General features: G+C 47.2%; 1 protein-coding gene and 1 long non-coding RNA gene across 2 annotated transcripts in view; both read left to right on the top strand.

The window, feature by feature from the left end:
• The first annotated feature begins 1,248 nt into the window (after positions 1 to 1,248).
• WWTR1 (WW domain containing transcription regulator 1) overlaps positions 1,249 to 21,441 on the top strand; it is a 120,422-nt gene continuing 100,229 nt past the window's right edge. Inside the window, exons 1-2 of the mRNA XM_046673942.1 lie at positions 1,249 to 1,510; positions 1,938 to 2,371. Coding sequence (XP_046529898.1) covers positions 1,941 to 2,371 — 431 coding nt within the window. The 5' untranslated portion in view covers positions 1,249 to 1,510; positions 1,938 to 1,940. The remainder of the gene's footprint in view (positions 1,511 to 1,937; positions 2,372 to 21,441) is intronic.
• Positions 16,762 to 21,271, top strand: LOC124246044 (uncharacterized). The gene is made up of 4 exons (XR_006890385.1): positions 16,762 to 16,888; positions 17,571 to 17,658; positions 20,278 to 20,395; positions 20,734 to 21,271. It is a non-coding gene; the product is annotated as an uncharacterized LOC124246044 (long non-coding RNA).

The raw sequence follows: 21,441 nt of genomic DNA, 5'->3' as shown, positions 1-21,441 counted from the left end.
TATGTAGGCCGTTCCAAGTGCTTTGCATACATGGCCTCATTTGCCTTACTTCATAAACTTCTATTTGAATCAAATGGGGTGGGCCCCTATAGGGGCTTTCTGAAGCCTGACTTACCTCGCTGCCACTATCTCTTGTTCCCCCGCCACTGGGGGACAAGGGAAAGAAGGAACCGAGCTGCTCCGGAGGGCAAGGCCGCCTCCTACTTCCCGCAGCTGTCTTTCCAGGCTACATCTAGGGGCAGGGGGTCTCCACCCCTGCCTAGATCCAGTCGGTGGGAGGGGGGCGGTTTTTTCCGGGTCACTGGCGCACCCTCTCTACTCCCAGCCACCTGCTTAGGCTCCATCCCGGCTCCAGGCTCTCTGGAGGGCGTGAGGGACATTCCAATCCTCCCACTACCCGCGCGGATGTCGCGGGGGAGGGGGAGCGCGGTTGCTCTCCCTTTCCAGCACCAGCTTTGACCAGGTTTCTGCTCAGTCCCTGGTGATCTGAGTCACCCCCGAGAGGAAACTCAGGATTTACGAACGGTTTGAAGGTAGTGTGTTTACAGCGCACCCGGCGGCGAAGCCGCATCGCAGGCGACAGAGGCACTTTCTGGGCACCGTCTGCGCTCCAGCAGACAATTGAAAGCCAAACAGCCAAGATGCCTCCTCGCCAGACCAAATATGGTCACAAGCGCTCAGCAGCCTCCCGCGGCAAGGCCGGCCCCGGCGGGGTCTCCCGCGCGGGGCGCCCCGGGCCCGCCCTCGGGCAGCACGGCGGAGCAGCGCGGGGCTCCGGGCGCTCCCGGCCCCACGAAGGGCGCGGCGCCCACGAGCGGCCGTTCCTCGCCGGGGCCGCGCCGCGCGCCCTCCGCCGCCCCCAGCCTTGGTTTCGGTCCACAAGCCCTTGATTAAACCGGCTCGGGCCACTTTCCCTTTGACCCCGCCCCGAGTCCGTGGTAAACCCAAAGGAATGCGGGTCCGGGGCTCCGCGGGAGAGCTCCGCGCGCCCCGGAGAGGGTGGGGGTTCCTGACTCCTGCGACCCCGCCAAGTGGCCAGCATGCTGAGGGGCTTCTGCAGCCCGGGCGGGGACAGGGGGACCAGGAGAGACGGGGGCGGGTAGGGGGGGCGCCGGGAGGAGGTGAAGGGGAGGGGCGAGCGGGGGCGGGCAGGCCCCGGACTCGGAGGTCATGCATAATTCAACAGCTCGGCTTTCGGGCCCGCCTCTTTCCTGGGAGTGGGAGTTTGCTCCAAACTTTGTTTATGGGACAGTCGGGAGCCGCGGCGGCCGCGCTCTGTCTGCTTCTCCTCCGCCTCCTTGCCGCGGAGCGCGAACGCCCGGGGCCGGGCCGGGGGATGTGAGAGCCGAAGCCCCTCGGCTGCCAGGCACCGCGTCGGCTCGGGATCTGCCAGCCGGGCCGCGGCTCCAGCCCTGCGCGCTCGCACGCGCCGGAGCGACCCAGGCCCGACGGCGAGTTCGGGCGGGACGCGGCCGCCGCACGCCCCGACTCGGCTTCGCTGCGCGCCCAGGTAGTGCCCGCCGGCGGGGCGCGCTCCCCCGCCCCTCCCCGGGCGCCCGGCCTCGGGCCTCCGGACGCGAGGGGTCGCGGACGGGCTCGGGTGGCGACTTCTTTGGGGGGCTGCCTGCCGTGGAAAGTTGCGACCTGTCCTTTGCCACCAACAGTTCAGCAACGTCGCGAGTACAGTTACCCCCTCCCCTCCTCCCTTCCTCCCCGCCCCCCACCCTCCCCCCGTAACTCCTTGGCTTCAAGAAAGTTGCATAATTCTCGAGGCCAGGAGGGACCCCTCCCCCATCCGCCTGGTCTGACTGCTGAGCGTCTGCGATCCCCAGGCGCACACCTATCCGTCTCCTCTTTTTCTTTTCTCTCTCGTCTCCCCCTGGACCCCTCCTTCGACTTTAAGTAAAAGGCCGATCCGACCTCCTTTCTCCTTGCAGAAGATGAATCCGGCCTCGGCGCCTCCGCCGCTCCCGCCGCCCGGGCAGCAAGTGATCCACGTCACGCAGGACCTCGACACGGACCTCGAAGCCCTCTTCAACTCGGTCATGAACCCCAAGCCCAGCTCGTGGCGCAAGAAGATCCTGCCCGAGTCCTTCTTCAAGGAGCCTGACTCCGGCTCGCACTCGCGCCAGTCGAGCACCGACTCGTCCGGGGGCCACCCGGGACCCCGGCTGGCCGGCGGCGCCCAGCACGTCCGCTCGCACTCGTCGCCCGCGTCCCTGCAGCTGGGCACCGGCGCGGGCGCGGCGGCCAGCCCCGCGCAGCAGCACGCGCACCTCCGCCAGCAGTCCTACGACGTGACCGACGAGCTGCCGCTGCCCCCAGGCTGGGAGATGACCTTCACGGCCACTGGCCAGAGGTACTTCCTCAAGTAAGTCAGCCCGGACCCCGGGGGGCGCAGAGTGACCATGCCCAGGGCGCGCGCGCTGGTTCCTGTGGGTGCGCGTGTGTGTGAGTGAGATGGTGTGTGTCTTTTCTCGGTTCTTTCCCAAAGATCTGGGAGCTGGGAGTGAGTCTCTGGGTGTTGGAATTGTAAGGGATCAGAAACAGAGAGTTTGAGGAGGTTCTTGCAGGGGATGTGGAAACTCCTAGAGGTAGGAGGAAAAAAAAGTTTGTGGAGGATTCTTATGAAACGCATAGGTGACTTTACCCTGAGTCTGGAGTATGGATACAGACTCCTGGGCAAAAAATCCTCGCCCTGCCGAGCCCGCTCTAAGCCTGATACCCCAGAGCCTGGCCCATTGGGATGTGACGCCGAGACAAATGAAAGCAGAGTTCCGAGGCCTGGGAGGAGAGTGACTCCTGGTAATGTAGGTGGTCCGCAGCCTCTCTGTTCTTGGGAAAAGCAAGCTGGAAAACTGAACCCTGCCTGTAGGCCTTACTGCTCCCGCTGGGTGACGTGATGGCCACACGCGCAGTGATGTAATTAGCAACTGCGTGGTGAGGTTGTGGGCTGGACAAATAATTGTGTGGAAATTGGGTCAGGAGTTCCATGATGTCTCACTTGGTAACCTGAACTTCCGTGGGATCAGGAGCCTGCTGGTCATTCTTCTCTTTGCGTGTGTTCTGGCTTTTTGATTTAACGAGTTTTACATTAGATTTGAATTGGACGGTATGGGAAAATACCTTCACGGACATAAAGAAGATTGTTTCAGTTGTGGTACCCTAAGATAATTATATTCCGGAGGAGAAACCAAGCCGGAACTTGAAATGTGACCAGTGAGGTCACGAGGGTCAGGCTGTTGATGGCCTAGATGGAAGTTGTGCCCGCTGGACCACTGGGTTCAGGATTGCCAGTGCTGACCGGTGGCCTCCACACAGGGAAGCTCCTCTCCTCAGCAGCTGCCTTAGAATTTATGTTAAAGCCCATATTTCTTGGATGGAGTAGCCTTAGTTTAGAAGTTATGTTAAGAAGTTCTGTGCTATTTTTGAAACGTAATCCAGGCTTTCTTTGGCACTAGTATTTGATACGTTGATTGCTCTGAGGGGCCCTAATGATGAGTACACAGTGGTGGACGATGTTTATGATAGCCAGCTCTTTGACTCATGCTGCTGACCAATGACTCCTTCCCCATCCCAAAGCTGTTGACATCTCGTGCAAGGAGGAGTTCTGTATCTTGTTTCTGGTGTTGGTGCCATGCTGGGAAGCTCGTGTCCTGAAACAGACTCGATGGTCATTTTATTCCACGACTGGTCTTCTCTCGGTTACGGAGCGATAGTGTGGACGCGTACTCGGTGCTTTGACTTCCAGATGGCTGGTGGAACTCAAGTATGTGATGTAATAACATGAGATTTTCCTAAATGTGATGATATTGTTTTAAAGGATGACATTAGTTTCTATAGTACATAAAGGTCCAAAACAGCTAGCATCTTGTATTGTTTACTTAGGTAAATACAATTTTGAATATTTTCTTGTGGCTTTTATAGAAATGGACTTAGTAATAAACACAAATAGAAAAAGACCCAGTAGTTTACAATAATTTGGGGGGGATCTTTTTTGGTCCCAAATGATTCTTGAATTGTGTTTATGAATATACACACACAAATATATACGTATTTGATCAGGATACTGTGGTTATTAAAAGTATGAAATAAGAGCTAGACTTGTCTAACATCCGAGGAAAGCTAGGAGAAAAGAGCCCCAAGCAAAAGCAAAACAAAAAAATTCCCTTTTATGCCCATGTTTTGAATGATTGGAGGAGCTCAGAACTAAGTTCCTGGAAGTAGGGCAAAAATGGAAGTTAGCCTTGGGGTTTCGAGAAGGTTGCTCTGAGCCATCTGCGCATCGCCCGCCACAGACACTCCCCAACCCAAAGGCGAGCGCATCTGCATCTTGTGTGGGATCCTCAGCGAAGAGGACAGCTGGAAAAACGTGTAGGTACTAGGCTAGCCTGATGTGATGCTGTCTCTGGAAACTTTTTGACTAAGTAGCTAAGGGAATTTAAGAAATTAAGTCATCGTGGCTATTGTCTTTCAAGATAAACAATCTGCCTCTCTCCTCTGAGTTTCTTTTGGAGCTTCCTTTAAAGTTGGGATAAGGCAGTTGTTGTATGTCACACTGTGTCACACAGCCTCACAAGGTGTTGTATTTTGGTGGATTAAGTAGATGCTTGAAAAATGATGGCAACTGACCCTGAATTAATTTTCATAAAATCTGCCCATTGCTTTGCTCCGTCATCTGTGAAATCGGGCTAGCAGTAGAATCCTATTCTTGATTCTGTCAGGAGTTGGGGGTTTTATAAATCGGAAATCAAAGTATTTTAGAATTGACAAGTGTCAGGGTTTTTTGTTTCGTTTTTTTGGCTAGCAGACTGAGGCAGGGAAGGGTGACAACGATGTGACTCTGGGAACGTCATGTGGTTATTTAAGGGTGGGCCCTGGATGGCAGCTTGAATCTGTCGCCATCTACTTAAGGAACAGTTTTCCGTTGTCACCACTCCCACCTTTATCCCCTTGTCACTCCCCCAGCTGAACAATGAGCTTTATGGGAAACAAAGCCTGGGCGTCTAAGAAGCTTTAAAAGCTTTTTGTCATTGTTCTGGGTAAGATTGTTCCTGGCTGTATGAGGTAATCACTTTCTGGTGCCTCGAGAAGGTCACCTTCCCTGAGCGTCTACACCTTCGCTGGTGTTGGCGGTCCTTCAGGGTAGCGTGTAACAATGGAGGATGGGGTTGATTGGGAAACAGGGCCCCTGAGGACCGTGACCTGGTTCCTGCCCGCCTGCAGAGCTGCTCGTCGGTCGGGCAGGGCTGTGTCGCTGTTGCCCTCTTGGCAACCTGGTATGCTGACTTTCAACATGGATCACGTTAAAATTTAAAAGAATTTCTGGTTATAAATGAATACGTGTTTCTTAAACCAGAAAACAGAGAACTGTAAAGAAGAAAATGATCTGGCTTCATTAGAATTTTCCTTTCTTGTAGACAAACTTTATTTGACTAACATATTCTATAAGAAAAAAAATTTTATCCCCACTCTTAAATACAATTCTGGTTATAACATTTGCCTGCCACTCCCAATTTTTAGTAATAATGTAGTGTTTTGCCTTTTCTGAAATGTGTGGTGGAAAATTATTTTTGTCAGAGTTATCTATATACTTGGTAACAAATCCAATAGTACAGAAGGACTTTTGTCGAAAAACGATGGTTTCCTTTACCTGGTCAAGGCTGACAGTGGGAACCTTTTAATTGTTTTTAACTGTTTCTGTGTTTAATTATTAGATTGGCTCCTCCGTAACCCTATGTAATATGCTTTTACCGCTATTTTTTGACTTATCAACTTTTTACCTCCCGATATGAAAGTCAGAGTGTCACTCCTTAAACAGTTTTTTTCCTTCCTCTCCCCAATTCGATATTGATGTTATTTTTAGTTTGTCTGTTTGGCCACCTGTGTGATTTTTGGTCGACGTTGACAATATCTCTTGATGCTCCACGTCGTGAGTCCAGGAGCTTTGGGGCCTACCACTTCTGTAATTCGATTTTTGTCAATGGCAACTTAACGTTCCAAAGCTCCGAACCTATAGCTGGTAAAGATTTTGTGCGTTGCCCCCAAATTGACCTTTTTATTCATAAATTATTCTTAAAGTTGAAAATCTGTAGGCAGCATTTACATTGGTTACAATTCTGTAAATATGGTTCATTGCCTTGTGCATTGAGATTGGATTTTAGACTTGCCCTCTGGACCTGGTGTCGGGACTCCTTGTCCTAAACTGAAGTCAAAACGGATTCTTTTTACTCTCATCGGTTGTTGAAATTTGTGTCACCTTTTAGTTTCTTCATATTTGGACCTTGACTTTTTAAAATATTTTCTTCTAGTATTTCTAATTGCCTTTTTATATGTTTACAAATTACTTGCTTTTATTATGATCTCAGAATTTTCTAGGCTCTTAATCCCATGGTTCTATCAAGTCTCCTTTCCCTGAGCATTTATGCCCAGATCCCTCCATCTTTCTGTGCCATTCTGGATTCTGATTGCTCTCTAGGCCTACAAGAGAGGTGTCGTCTTGGGACTTCTCTTTACTTCTTTCCATACCTGGAAGTGCTGTTTCTTTTTCCCATGTCTTCCTCTTTTTTCGTTTATGCCCTTGTTTTGCTGGAATACATGCTTGAGTAACTTCTTCAGAAATGTTTGTGGGAGCTAAATTTTTCAAATCCTTTTCAATTTGAAAATATTTATTTTAAAAGTTTTAAATATATTTTCTTTCTTTTTTCTCTTTAAAGATTTTATTTTTCCTTTTTCTCCCAAGCACCCTGGTACATAGTTGTGTATTTTTAGTTGTGGGTCCTTCTAGTTGTGGTATGTGGGACACCACCTCAGCATGGCTTGATGAGCAGTGCCATATCTGTGCCCAGGATTTGAACTGGTGAAACCCCGGGCTGCCGAAGCAGAGCACATGAACTTAACCATTCGGCCATGGGCCTGGCCCCAAATAAATTTTCTTAAAAAAATGACTCTGACTTATTTTTAAAATTTTTTTAAAGATTTTATTTTTCCCAGCTTATTTTTTCTGTTTACAATACAACGTAGTTGTTTTCATGAAGAGTCTTTTGTCTTTCAAAAAATAGTGCCTGCTGCCTCAGTTTCCTGGTCTGTCAAATGAGGATAGTAATACCTATTTCATGGTATTTTGAAAGGTTAGATCTGATAACATATTTGAAGTATCTGGCACATGTGGACTTTCTGTACAAGTTTGTTCTTGCCTTCCCTTGCCTGTCTCCACACACATCTACCTGGCTGAAAACAGATACAGAAACCCTGGCAGAAGGATAAGCTGCTTTTGACTCTCCGTTGTAGGTATGGCTCCGAGTGACAACCTAGATCTTGAGTTGAAAGCCAGTTTTTAAAATTTAAAATAGGGACCGAGAGTCAATTTTCCTGTTAAAACACCTAAATAGGATGCCCCCATGGGTGCCCTTTCCTTTCAGCGTCTTGGGCAGAGGATACCCAGCCTGTTCTGAGGAGGGTCTGTTTTTCGTTTTTTGGAATCTGGCTTATAGCTACTGGTGGGGCCGATTTTGTGTGTGGGGTGGGGGTTGGAGGGGAGATGGGATTGAGAAATGGGGAGAGGTGAGTAGTCGGCATTCTTGATGAGCTGCTCTATGCCAGATGAGGCAGGGAGCTGAGCCCGGGCTTCCCGGAGACACGGCACCAGAATCACGGGAGCACGCTCCCGACACTTGTGTACGGAAGCTTCTCCCATACCTAGATGCTTTCACACAGAGTCTTTGTTACAACCCTCACAGTGCCCCTGTGAACAGGTACATGTTATTATCTCGTTTTCCTGTTGAGGAAACTGAGGCCCCATGAGGTTGAGTAAATGGCCGAGGGTCACATCGCAGGTGAGTGGCAGGGATGGGATCAGGATGGTGTGATTCTGAAACCTTTGCTCCTGCCCTTGCGCCGTGCTGCCTCATGCCAATTACGTGCCCGTAATTAGGCCCTGTAATTAGGTATCCTTGGTGACCAGATAACTCTGGAGTGGCGGATGGAGCATTAGAGTGTGCTTCTGAACTCAGGCTGGGAGAGCTCATTTGGAGCTCTCCGTGCTGGAGAGCGAGAGGATGCGACAGAGAAACAAACAGGCGTGGGGAGGCTGCTAGTGTGTATGATCCTCTCATGGAGATGCCCACTGTTAAGAAATCCATGCCATTTTACAGGGCACACAGATGTGGCCTGGAGGGCGGGTGACCTAGTTTATGTCAGGATTGGGGACGTTGCTGAGGACTTGTTGAGAGGGTTAATTAGATAACATTAGTCAAGTAGTTTAGAGGGAAAAGAGCCAAGTTGCTTCCCGTTGCTTTTATAATTGTGGAAATTGATTAGAAATAAATTGCTTAGAGGTTGAAGACAGCATTGAGTCTCAGTTTTTGTTTTTGACCAGTTAAGACTTGTAGGAATTACAGCCTTATATGTCACCCTCTCCTTTCCTCCCTCTCTCAGTTAAATAGCTAACCACAGGAGAGCATGGTGCAAGTAAAAGGATCAACCAATCCAGAGGACAGTTTTTCTTTTCTTTTTTCTTATTTTTTTTTTTGAGGAAGATTAGCCCTGAGCTAACATCTGCCAATCCTCCTCTTTTTGCTGAGGAAGCCTGGCCCTGAGCTAACATCCGTGCCCATCTTCCTCTACTTTATATGTGGGATGCCTACCACAGCATGGCTTTTTTGCCAAGCGGGGCCATGTCCGCACCCGGGATCCAAACTGGCGAACCCCGGGCCGTGGAGAAGCGGAACATGTGAACTTAACTGCTGCGCCCCGGGGCTGGCCCCCAGTTTTTCTTTTAAAGGGTGATTTGGAAGACCAAGGACTAAAGTATAATTAACTTCCTGTCGGGGCCCGTTCTGCGGGGACGGTCCTTCCGCTGGTCTGTGGGCGCCGAGAGTGCTTCAGTGCATTGAGAGATCAGTAGAGCAGTGTTTCCCAAAGTGTATTCTTTGGAACCCTAGTCCATTCAGATGCTTTGTGAACAAAGGGTTCCTGGACCAATAGGTTTGGGCTATGTTGTACGCTCTGTCTTCCTTGGAATTTCACAATATACATTAAACACTCCAAAATGACTTATTAAAAAAACTAGTTTATTTTTGTTTAAGCCAGTATTTCACAAATGGTTTTTGAACATTTTTATTCCATGTATCATGTATTACGTAACATCCACTCAGGAGTGTTCTGTGGACCATGCTCTGGGAAACCTTTTTGTGACCTGTTATCCTTAGAGTTGAGAGTTTCATGTTTGCATTGAGTTATAGTTTTTCTTTTCAGTGTGCTTTGTGTATATGTTATATTTTCATTTATATTTCTTGATTTAATAGTCATTTGCCAATGCTTAGAGCGAAGGAATGGCCCTAAATATCAGACAAGTGGGATATAACACAAGAAATTCAACAATTACAGTACAGGGTGGTACTATCATAATCCTGATTTTATTTTAAAAAGTGTGTGTGTGTGTGAGAGAGAGGGTACATGGTCGTTTCTGGGATTATAGATGATTTTTCTTGTCTACTTTCTGCCTTCTGTATGTTCCAAATGTCCTACGGTAAACATACATGTATTTTAAAATGTGGTGGTGGTGAGGAGTTGTAAAAACCGCAGGAGAAGGAAGGCAAAGAAGCCAGCGGAGATGGGTGCTGGGTTTGGGTGGGCGTGGGGGCGGGGGGCAGCTCTTCGCCGCAGCTCGTAACTGAAGCCTGGAGCTCACGTTACTAAAGGGATGCCCTTTGGGAGCTGCTCGTACTTTTCTTGTTCTGGGTTATTTTCTTTAGGAACGACCTGCACAGTAATTGCTAAAACCTTAACCAAGAGCTCTCCGTACAAGCCGCCTCAGCGTGAGAAGCAGGCTCTGGCAAATCTTCGGCCATAGGGATTTCCTCCACTTGTTCTTCATGTGCCTGCTCCTTCCTGGGCTTGTGGCTTTATTTAACGTTCCGTCTGGGCGCAGCGGATGACAAGTAAGAAAGGGAAAATCGTGCGCCCTGTTCTGCGAGGTTGAGGAGGTGAAATGAGGGCGTGCTGTGTGCCGAGGGCTAGGGCTGTGTCTGGCACAGTGGGCACCGCGGAGTGTTTGTTGTTTGCTGATATTATTCCTGGTGGAGACGGCGAGGGGGCCGAGAGCTCCCACGGCCCTGCTTCGTGCCACCTAAAGGATCTGTAGCTGTTCTTACATTTACAGCTGTGAGGCACTGGGCTCCTCCGAGGAGCTGGCCCTGGCGTCGGGGAGGAGCGTGCTGCAGGTGTCCGCCCTGAGCGGCTGTGTGGCCAGGGACCAGAAGAGCAGCTGGACCAGCGAGCCTGCCCACCGCACAGCAGGCTCAGAGGCTCCAGTGAGGTCTACGGGGTGGGGGCACCTGGAATTGTTGGCTCTGCTCCTTCTGGCCTCAGGAACTTGGCACAAGCTGTTACCAGGCCCAAATCATGATTTCTCTACTTTTTATTTTTTATTTTTTTTTGCTGAAGAAGATTTGCCCTGAGCTAACATCTGTTGCCAATCTTCCTCTTTTTGTTTGAGGGAGATTCGCCCTGAGCTAACATCTGTCCAGTCTTCCTCTATTTTGTATGTGGGTTGCAGCCACAGCACGGCAGCCCGTGAGTAGTGTAGGTCCACACTGGGAATGGAACCGGGTCACCGAAGCGGAGGGCCCCCAACTTAACCACTAGGCTGCAGGGCAGCGCCATGATTTCTCGGCTTTGTCCCTTCAGGCATCAGGGTAATGCCAACCCCGCAGGAAGGCTTCCCTCACCCCCAGCCCCGACCGGCTCAGGTGCCCCTGCTGGGCTCTCCCCTGGCCTCTCTGTGGGCCCAGCGAGCACTGCTGCCTCCTTCTGTTTAAGTTTTCTCCTTCGCCCTCTACTGTAACCTCCATGAGGGCAGGACTGACGCTGGTCTTGCTTGTCCTACCTGGCACACAGTGGTGCCTGATAAGGAAGGAATCCTGTCATCTTTCCTTTCACCTGTTTGCATCACAAGCTCATGGACTGGAGTTCCTCATGGGACTCTGCTGTGGTTGGAAATGTAATCCGTCATGTCTGTGCCCCTCACACTGAGTTAGGATCTTGGCTCCACGACTGAAGGCGGTGGGCAGGAAGATGGATGAAGGGTGGGTGTTCCAAGAAGTCTCTGCGAGGTGGTCGGACATAAATGGAGTTGTGACAAAGGGAAGAACGTGGGGAGGTGAGCAAAGAGGGCTTCGAGGAAAGGGGCGAGGAAGAGAAGTACAGAGGCAGAAATGCTGGCAGTGTGTTTTAGAGGCCAAGAAGGACCCGGCCGGACTTGGGTTAAAAGGTGAGTGTTGGTTGGTGGATGAGTGTGTGTCCCATGGAGGTTTCGGAACCTCAGCTAGGATGGGCATGCTGACCTTTCGCTAGCAAACGTCATGTTCCTCACCCCTTAACTTTGAGACAGACCAGTCTTAGCTTTATCTGCATGTAGTATAAGACCTCACCATTGTCCCCTATGTTGAGATCTTGCTAGTTGTTTAGGGAAGTAAGCATTTTACACTAACTTAAGATTCTGAAATGTTAGAGCCTCTCACAGCAACTCCTCCGTCCGTCGATCCACCCATGTGTTATACATGTAGTTTAGCACATGTAGCTCCACGAGAGTGGGTGGTCTTCACTTTCTCCGTTGGTAGGATACGAGACTGCCCTTGGCTCAGACCCACCCCCACTGCACCCGCCATTTCTGCTTGTGAAGGAACAGCTTGTGGGTCTGGTTGTTCCCAGAATACTCTCTTGTGGTTTCGGATGGTTTCTCAGTTGCTCTGAGGCTGATCAACTGGGCACAGACGGAACTGAGATTCTGGGACCACACTTATCCCACCAGGGCCCACCTGGGCCCTGTCCCCTGAGGATGCCCGGCCCGAGCAGCCGGTGGCCCCCTCCTCAGGGAGTTTCTCAGACTTTCTAGACTTTCAGTGAAGCCCATTGAGAGCCTTTTCGCACTGAGTCACAATGTTGAATCACATGTTAATGTTTTCAGAAGACTTCTTTAATTAAAACAAAAAATTTTTTTGAATAAGTAATACGTACATGTAGATGACAAAAAATTCAAATAGTACCAAAGCATATGCTATGAGAAGTCTCGCTTTCACCCTCCCCTGGTCCTCTGGTCCCCTCTTTTGTCTTTCCAGAGACACTCTGTGTGTGTCCAAGCATGCCTGTGTATGTAAAGTTAAATGTCTGCCCGCCTGGACCGTTTTCACTACAGTACACATGGTCCCCGCTCTTCTGCGTCTTCCTGTTTTCACTTAGCGTATCTTGGTGTTCATTCCTCTTCTGTACATAAATATCTGCTTTATTTCTCTAAGGACAATATACTATTCCATTGTGTGGATGGACTCTAAAATTATTTAACTCATCTCCAATTTGTCCAAATTGATGGACATTTGGATTGTTTCTGACTTTCTCTTTGTAATTATGACAACAATATGTGCTCAAACGCTACTGGAGAGAGGGAAATGGAAAATAAAATCTTCTGATCCTCCCTGGATGCCTATTTGGAGTGAACCATTGTTAATTGTTAATACTTTATCCAGAGATATTCTTTGCACAAAGAGCAGCTCTCTGGCTCCTATCTAATTTATTGTCAGTCTCGCTTGTCTGTTATCTAATTTGTCTATCATCTACTGTTCTTCCTGTTAATCGCTATTCCCACCCTTCTTATACAAGGGTGATACATGGTCTGGCAACTGCGCTGGCCAGGTCGATGGATGCTCAGCCAATCAGAATGAGTGGTATACCAGTGTGAAGTAGCTGATCCTGTATCTTAGTGGTACTCAAGGTGTGGCCTGTGGACTGACGCCAGCGTGCAAGTGTAACTGGCCCACGAGGACCTGGAATCAGAGGGTTTAGAAACTTTTAGAGCAAAATGGCATTGCTGTGACATCTAAGTGCATGATCAGTGGGACTGTCTCATGGAATAGGGCAGTTTGTGTGTGCCAGACTCGTGTGGTGAGTCGCATGTGGCCCGAGCTACTTACAAGCCATCCACAGGAGGACCAGGTACTGCTCTGGACAGATGAAAATGAGAACACTGGTCCTTTACCACAGAGAGTTTGAGAAGCGCTGACCTGTCCATTTTTCTCTCTCTCTTAGTTCTGTCTGTCATCTCTACCCGTCTGCCTATTCATCTATCCGTTTACCTACCTATCATTTTGTTTTTCCATCCTTCCTTGTAACTATCTTTTGTGTATCAACCAACCAATCAGTCAGCCATTCGCGTCTCATTCACTTAGAATAATCAGTCTAAGACGTTGAATAGTAAGTTTCAATATGGAAACAAATTCTATGGCACAAAGGTTGTGTATAATCTATTTTCCATTACATAGTATATTTTATGTCTTTGTGGCCCCTCATGAACTCATTGTTTTAAAAATATGCTTTGGCACCCTTCAGTTCTGAACACTGTAGGTAAATCCAGATTCTGGGGCTTTTTGTGACTAATCCAGCTTCCAGCATTGCCAGCTACAGGCTCAGGAATCAAAACATGGTGCCTGGAGAAAAATATGCATGCTAGATTGTTTATTAAAAATATATAGTCCTTTGTGGTGGCTTTCCTGCAGATAGTAATATACTGAACAATTGTCTTGCTCCCAATTTGTCCATGAAAAACGTTTTTTGGCCTAGGTTTTCAAAGGTTGAGGAAGCAAGTGTGATAACCCATCAAAAAGTAGAAAGTGTCAGCAAATGGTACACGTAATTAAGATGAACAGACGTAACTTTCACTGACTTGATTTTACTTTTGGGTTTATTTTTAAAAGCTGACTTTTTAACATACTCTATCAAAAAATTAAAGCAGAACTGACGGATATAGAGTGAAAAGTGCAAGTCCTCTACCCTCCGGTCTGCTCCTCAGAGTGACCACTGTTCACGGTTGCTTGTGTCTCCCTGGCGTGTGTTTTGTGTCCCCGTGACTTGATTTATGGCGGCGTCAGGCGTTGTGTTGGCATCGTGGGAACCACAGCCCAGATGATGCTTGTTTCTGGCTGACGCTCACACCGCCTCAGGACTGAGCAGAGCACAGATAGGGATTAAATTATGGAGAACTAGATGTCAGCTGGTGGGGACCTCTGGGCGTGAAAAGCTTTGTCGGGGTAGCTGTGGTTCCGAGGTGAGGATTTGGCTCTGTGGCTCAGGAAATGGATGTCCTTGGTGCTCCAAAACTGACCTGGGCCTCAAGGACCGTGTGATGTGGGCCGCACGGGACAAGGCGGGGTAGAAAGTTTAACTGCAGTTGCAAGATGCACAAGCCGTGACTTGACTGTTCTGCCTTTCTGGAATGAAGCTGGTCAGAGTGATTTAACCGCAGGAAGTGGCTGTGGTGGGGCTGGGGAAGGGAAGAGAGGAAATCAAGTGAGGGGGGTGGAATCACTGAAGGGGTATTAAGGAGGTGGATTTGACAGGAGTTTGTGACGGGTTAGAAAAGGGCAGTGAGGAAAAGAGGTGAAAAGGCAGATTGCAGGTTGCTGGCTGTATAATGCACGAATGGTGGTGGCTCTAATGTAACAAGCAGTACTGGACGGCTGAGAAGAGGTTGAGAACTTTTTTAACATGTTGAGTTTGAGGCGATATCCTCAAAAGATATCCAAGGGATGGGCCAGCCCCAGTGGCCTAGTGGTTAAGTTTGGTCCACTCTGCTGTGGTGGCCTGGGTTCACATCCCAGTTTGGACCTACGCCACTCGTCTGTTAGCAGCCATGCTATGGCAGCAGCTCACATAAAAGAAAAAAAAAATAGAGGAAGATTGGCTACCAATGATAGCTTAGGGAAAATCTTCCTCAGCAAAAAAAAAAAAAAAAAAAAAGATATCCAGGGGACATATATATGTATTCCAGACAACTATATCTATATCTAACTGTATGTATCCCTATATAACTATAATAATCATAAATATATGATTATTCAAATCCAGGTGTGGATGACATACCTTAGAGAGAGGTTATAGACAGAGCAAGGAGAAGGGAGTTAAGTCCCAATAGACTCTGTAAAGGAGGTGGAGAAGAAACAGCCAGAGATACAGGAAGAAATCCAGAAAGCAGTGCGTGAAATCCAGGGCAGGAAGCGTTTTCAAGAAGGAGGAGTGATTGCTTCTGTGGCATGTTTCTCAGAGGTCAGGGAAGATGAGCACTGAGAAATGTCCAGGGAATGGCTTTTCCACTGAGCCCACTTTCTTTCCCCAGGGTAGGTCAAGGGCAGGGGCCTGGGGTACTCATTCATATAATCTAGCTTTTCAAGAGGGAGAATGAAGAAAATAAGCATCGGAACTAGATAAGGGATGTCCCATGAATTCCCATATACTCTGTGGTGTTTCTGCCAAGGAGCCCGGGCCTCACACTATGTGGACCCACTGCCCTGTAACAGGACCACACACTTGCTCATTTAAACATCCTGTTAAAATGAGGACTGAAATCTTATAACTGAGACAAGTTATAAGACTTGGGTAAAAATATGACTAATTGATATGACAGTCACTTGCTGTGAGGAAAATTGCAGTCTCCACTCCTCGCTGTGGTAAAACCCTTGTCACGGTTTGTAGCTGACAGGACTGTTATTGCTGGGATGCGTCACACTTAATTGCAGCCATAAAAATAGCAGATTATGTTTGGAGAGTATCAGTTAAAAATTTATGGTTCAGAATATTATGTAACTGTAGTTTCAGGTAAACATTTATCTTTTCTGTTTCTCCATTTTTTTTTTTGAGGAAGATTAGCCCTGAGCTAACATCTGCTGCCAATCCTCCTCTTTTTTTTCTTTCTTTTTTTGCTGAGGAAGACTGGGCACGAGCTAACATCCGTGCCCATCTTCCTCTACTTTATATGTGGGATGCCTACCACCGCATGGCTTGCCAGGCAGTGCCGTGTCTGCACCTGGGATCCGAACCGGTGAATCCTGGGCTGCCGAAGCAGAACGTGTGCACTTAACCACTACGCCACCGGGCCGGCCCCTGTGTTTCTCCATTTGCTGGAACTGATTTTGATCACCCAGCAAAGGGGATTCAGAAATTAATGCACGTAGAGGCCCCAGGCCAATTCACCCTTTCACAATGTAAGGCAAATAAAATGTGCTTGGTCCTATCAAACTGGTTTGAGTTTGGATCCATTTTGTAGTTACAGCTGGTATTGTAGTTCAAAGGCCCTTCTGCTGCATTTTGCTAGTTTGAGAGCACCTGGTTTGGGGTTGTATCAACATGTGAATTTAGTAGGAGGGATGAAGAATCCTAAAAGAAGCAGTAAACGTCGGTGATGTTTATGCAATTACTTATGTTCCCGAAGACGCACTTTCCAGTGCCGTTGTCCCCACTTTTATGGTTCTTTGTCTTAAGTACTATGTGAAATAGAAACCTATGCATATAGAACTTTTGGCAATCATGGATTCTTACATGATTATATCCTCCAACATTTATTTGGCTATTTGTACGTTTTAACATAAAATCCAACCATAATATACATAAATATAGTAGAAAACCTTGAAGGAAGGAAAGACAGGAATGAAGAAAAGATCAACTGTACCCAAGTGTGTTTTTAAAATATAATCTCTTTTTTCCTCAGGCTTTTAAAAAAGTTTAGTTATCTTATCTATGGACTGAAAAAAATTAAACTCGAGTTTATTGATCTTGCATTTCTGAGACGGCAAGGGCTGGGCTTGGGGCTTTGGGAAGCTGCGTTCTCAAGGGCAGGTCCAGGGCTGTCACGCACCTGGTGCACAGGGCAGCCGTTCTTCTTCGTATTGTCTGTTGCTTACATTTTAATAACTATTGAGTAGCTGGTGATTATTAACAGGTGTCGAACAGTAGGAGCAGCGTCAGCGCAGGGTCATGCGGCACCATTTGGAGTGTCAACACTAAAGAAATGCTTTTAGAGGTTAGATGCAGCCGAGTCGAAGCTTTCGCGTGAAACTGGCAGGTGAGTCGAGCGTGAGATGGACCAGCACGGCCTTTTTTAATTATTAGCCATCGTGAAGTGAGTCAAGTTTTCCCACAGTGCTTTTCATTTAACCTAATAATTGGCCAGCCCTAGGTAATTGATTGAAAACCATTAAAGGGCTCAGATTTCCCATGTGCACATGTGTTGGAATGTCCAGCTTGCCTTGTGTGTGTGAATGGCGGGCCCACAGCCTGGCTGATTGAGTGGCGTTGTCCACACTCCCCGGAGAGCAGAGCATCAGTGACAAGTTAAGTTTTAAGAGTTCTTGGTAGGTCCTGCGGAGCCTGGTCCACGTCTTGGTGACTGGGATATATCTCTTTGGAGTCCAGTTTTGAGAGCCTCTGAAAAAGAGTATGACAGACTTCCACGGGAGCGTGGAGGCACAAATGATGCCTTGGAATTGCCTTTGCTGAACTGAGAGATCATAGTTACTGACGCCTATTACAGATGGGTTTTTAAAACAATGTCTGTTTTGTACCGTGGGAGTCGTCTGCCAAGAGTGAAACAAAAAAAGTTATATTATGGAACAAGATGAAAGGACAGTGCATGATAAGTAATATCTAATACCATTAAAATATAAGATTTCTTTTCTAACGTGTAAATATGAGCTTCTAAATAAATGTTTTAAAAAATCTGATTTTGCTTTGATTGGTCGGTCCAGGGACGTGACGCATAAACTGATGATGCCTATGAATGTGTCCAGACCTGGACTACTGCAATAAATGACATATCCGCAGAGCATGTAAAAGGTAAATCAACCTCACATGTTTTAGTGATAGTGTAGAAATTGTTTTTTATTATAATAGGTCAGAAGTGGCTCATTGGCAATAAGCAAAGGGGTTTCATCTGTCAGTTTCTAAGACTAGAATAACGTACCTGATCCAGACTGCATTGGGTTCTAACCTTGATCCACAGACAAAATCGTTGGTCTGTGAAAATCAACGAGGGAACCTAGGCCAAGAGGCAAGCCATGGGAACATTTGCCAGGTCCTTCGAGGGGTGAGAGTGGGGTCTGATGAGTCGTTCAGGTTGTTTTGCTCTTGCTCTGAATGGGTTTTGAATGGGAGGAGAGTTTGCATGGAATTAAAAATTGTTTTTCTTTTTTAAAAATTCTGATCCTGGTAGAGAAGCACCTATCTGAATACAGTGGGGAGGACCAAAAATGTTGCATAAAGGGATTTTGTAAGAATGGTAGGCACAGTTCTTGTGCAAAACGGGAGGTTCCAAAACCTGCAAAAGGGAGATCCGAGGAGTCTGGTTAGTGCCTCCTGCAGTTACAAGATTTCAAAGGTGGGCTTTTGGGGAGGGGGTTTGTTGGGAGGCAGGGAAGATAATGGGAGAAGTTTAATGAGTGTCCAGAAAGGGAAGGGTTTATAAAAGACCTTGAGATGTTTGTAGATGTCCTTTGCTATAGGACAAGGCCAGAAGTGTTGCCCGAGTTGTTTAGAGGAAGATAGAAGAGGTAACTTCTGTCTGCTTGGAATGACAAAGAAGGAGGAGGTGTTCACTTGAAAGCGCAGCCTCTGAAGACCACCGCTAGCACGTGTTGGAATGGGCTGTCTTGAAAGCAGAATGTAACCTTTAAGCGACACTGGGTGGTGGATTTATCAGCAGCCCAGAGACAAGTATCTGACCTCCTTCAGCCCTGCTGGGCGTGCCGAGATGACCCGATCTCCGTCCCAGCTAGCGCTCCAGTGTCCCTGCTCTCAAGCCTGATGGTAGAGTGCCCAGCTTTGATTTGCTTCCGCCCGAAGCCTGCTTTGGGTGAATTTAAAAACCTGTTTGTTTCGCCGTCCTCTGGCTGGGCCTTATCCATAGTTCCTGCACTTTGATTGTGGGGGTTATTGTAGGACAAGAGCTGCTCTGTAAGAGCGTCTGGGTAATACTCCGGGGTCTAGCGTGACTAGTGGATATAAATTGTATGGAAGCAATTAAACTCGAAGGAAATGTCATGTGGGCTGAATTTAAACATAAGAAGCTGTGGCATTGATTTTTTTTTTGTTTTTTAACTTACACAGAGATGGGTGGAGAGGAACAATAAAGGGAGAGAGAAGGGAAAGGCCAAGAGAGGGAGGGGAGCACACAGAGACAAGAGAGAACGAGTCATTTTTAACATTTGGTTAGAAACCCAAAGTCCGGAGCCAGTGTGATGCCCATGTCATCCCTCTTCACAGGAACTCTAAAAATACAAATGTCGGGGATGCCAGCCGACTTTGGGGCTTGCATCCTCTTCCAGTCGGTCACCTTTGTCTCAAGGCCTGTGGATATGTAACAGTGCAGTCATTTTTTGGGAACGTGTTGGTAAACAGGCCTGAAGGGAGCCCGTCATGGTGGTGAAGGTGCTTCCCTTTCCAGTTTTCTCTCCGTGTTATGCTCATGGCCTCTGCACATTCTGTACAGAGTGGCTCGCTTTGGGCTCCTGATTCAGGGGAGCGTGTCATTTCCCTCACTGTCCTGGAATGTCCTCCATCTCTCCTGAGCCTGTTAGCTCGCAGCCAACCCCGTCTCCTCTCTAACGCCTTGTTGGACCAACCAGCTAGAAGGGACCTCCTCCTGCTCCACATCCCACAGTAATTTGATCTGTCCGGGTAATTTGGCAATGAATCTTTCCTGCTGTCCATTAAAATGTCGTGTAAGGCTTGTTGTTGAATGAATGGGTTTATTTCATTTCCTGACTCGTTGGCTCTTAGAATATGGACCTGGTGTTGTTTGTGTTGTCTTTCATGCCTGATACCTATGGGTGCCAGGGAATATTTGTGGAGATCAGTGCTGATGTTGAACACACTGTTGCATTAATCCAAATGTCACCGGATGGTCAGAGGCAGAAAAGGATGCTTTTAGATTAGATGTAATAGGACAAGAGATTTGATTTGAAGTTGAGTGTTAGAAATAATAGACAACCCTTGATTATTTGCTCTGATGGAGAGTGCTTGTGCTTTATTTTCACTCTTAATACTGTGAACTCTGAAGGACAAAACCCAAAGCTTAGCCCTCTTGTACCTCTCAGTGCCCAACCTGGTGCCTGGCACTCGTGGTAGGAGTTCAGTTAATATTTGCTGAAAGAAATAGAAATGGTTTCTTAGTTCCCCATTATTAAGATCGTCTGGTGCTGCTTTCCTGTGCGAGAAGCCAGGAGATGCTTACTGAGCACACACTGTGTGCAGGTACTGGTACTGCACTTAGCATAGTGGGACCATGAAGGGTATTACACTTGAGAATATATTTTCCTCTTTGTAATTAGTTATTAGTCTGACTATAAATTCTAAGAAATCACTTCCTCAAGCAGAACAACAATGATCCAAGAGAGGAAAAGTTGGTGGGAATAATCTAATATATTTATCTGTTCCCACATTATTTCCACATTCCAGGCCACTGGAAATACAGCAGCCCCACTCTCCCGTGACTCGTGAGCCTTAGATTGTAACTTTTCCAAATGGAGCTGGAGAGATAGTAGACTGGGTTTCAAAGGACTTTTCAGGATGCAAAGTAAGTACGAGGAATTTGAGATATCAACAAAACTGTAATTAAGGAGATTAACTGTGTCAATAGCGAGTCCAGAGATGTCACAGGAGCTCGTTGGTGACAAGTAGTTAAACACAGCCTCAAGTTCATTCTCAGTGGTGTCACCATCATCCACAAACAAACTTGAAAGGAAGTTTAGCCAGATAAACCCAGGAGAAATGATTCTCCTGGGAACATCACATTCTAAATCGTACATCCATGATTATATCTTTATTTTAAATTTTGGTTTGGACTCTTTTATTATTCTTTACATGTCCGCTAAGGTCACTCAGAACCAGAATTTCTTGTTATCATCTTTTCAGACCTTCGAAGAGTGGAGATGAACCCCCTTCTGGCCAGAATAAAGGGAAGAAGAATTTAAAGTTATAAACCAGGTTTACTTTACTCGTAGATGGTCGGTCATATATTTAAATGCAACAGTATTTTTTTATTTTTAAAAACTGCTCAGGTTACACATGAATGCATTTTGTTTTAAGAAATCCAGCTGGCGACAGTCTCTTGACTCGGAGCCACAAATCCTGCTCCTCCCCAGAGGCTGAGCCCCTTCTCAGGTCAGTCTGTCCCTCAGACAGATAGATGTGTGCATGTGGAAACCTGTGGTTCAGATTTTTTTTTACATGTTATACTTTAATGTCTTCTTTTTCCTCTTAAAAGCATGTTTTTCCATAACAGTAGCTCGAGATCTGTGTTAATATATTATTCCATCGATTGGCTGTGCTACCGTCTATTTTCTCGTTCTCCTAATAATGGGACTGTAACGTTATTGAAACCTCATCATCAAGACATGGTATAAACTGACTTCTCTCTCCATTTGAGTTTTTCATCATTTTGATGGGAAATTTTTAGTAATTATCCAAAGATATGAGACTCAAGTCCAGTTACTAAATATACCTTGCATCTGTGTGGTAATTTAAACTTTTTTTTTCCTCCACATTTTCCCTCTTAACCTTTGTTTATTTACTTATTTTTTGGCGAGGAAGATTGGCCCTGAGCTAACATCCGTGCCAGTC

Source organism: Equus quagga, chromosome 1 (genome assembly GCF_021613505.1).
Source record: "Equus quagga isolate Etosha38 chromosome 1, UCLA_HA_Equagga_1.0, whole genome shotgun sequence".
NCBI lineage: Eukaryota > Metazoa > Chordata > Mammalia > Perissodactyla > Equidae > Equus > Equus quagga.
This window is presented reverse-complemented; position numbering and strand designations above follow the sequence as displayed.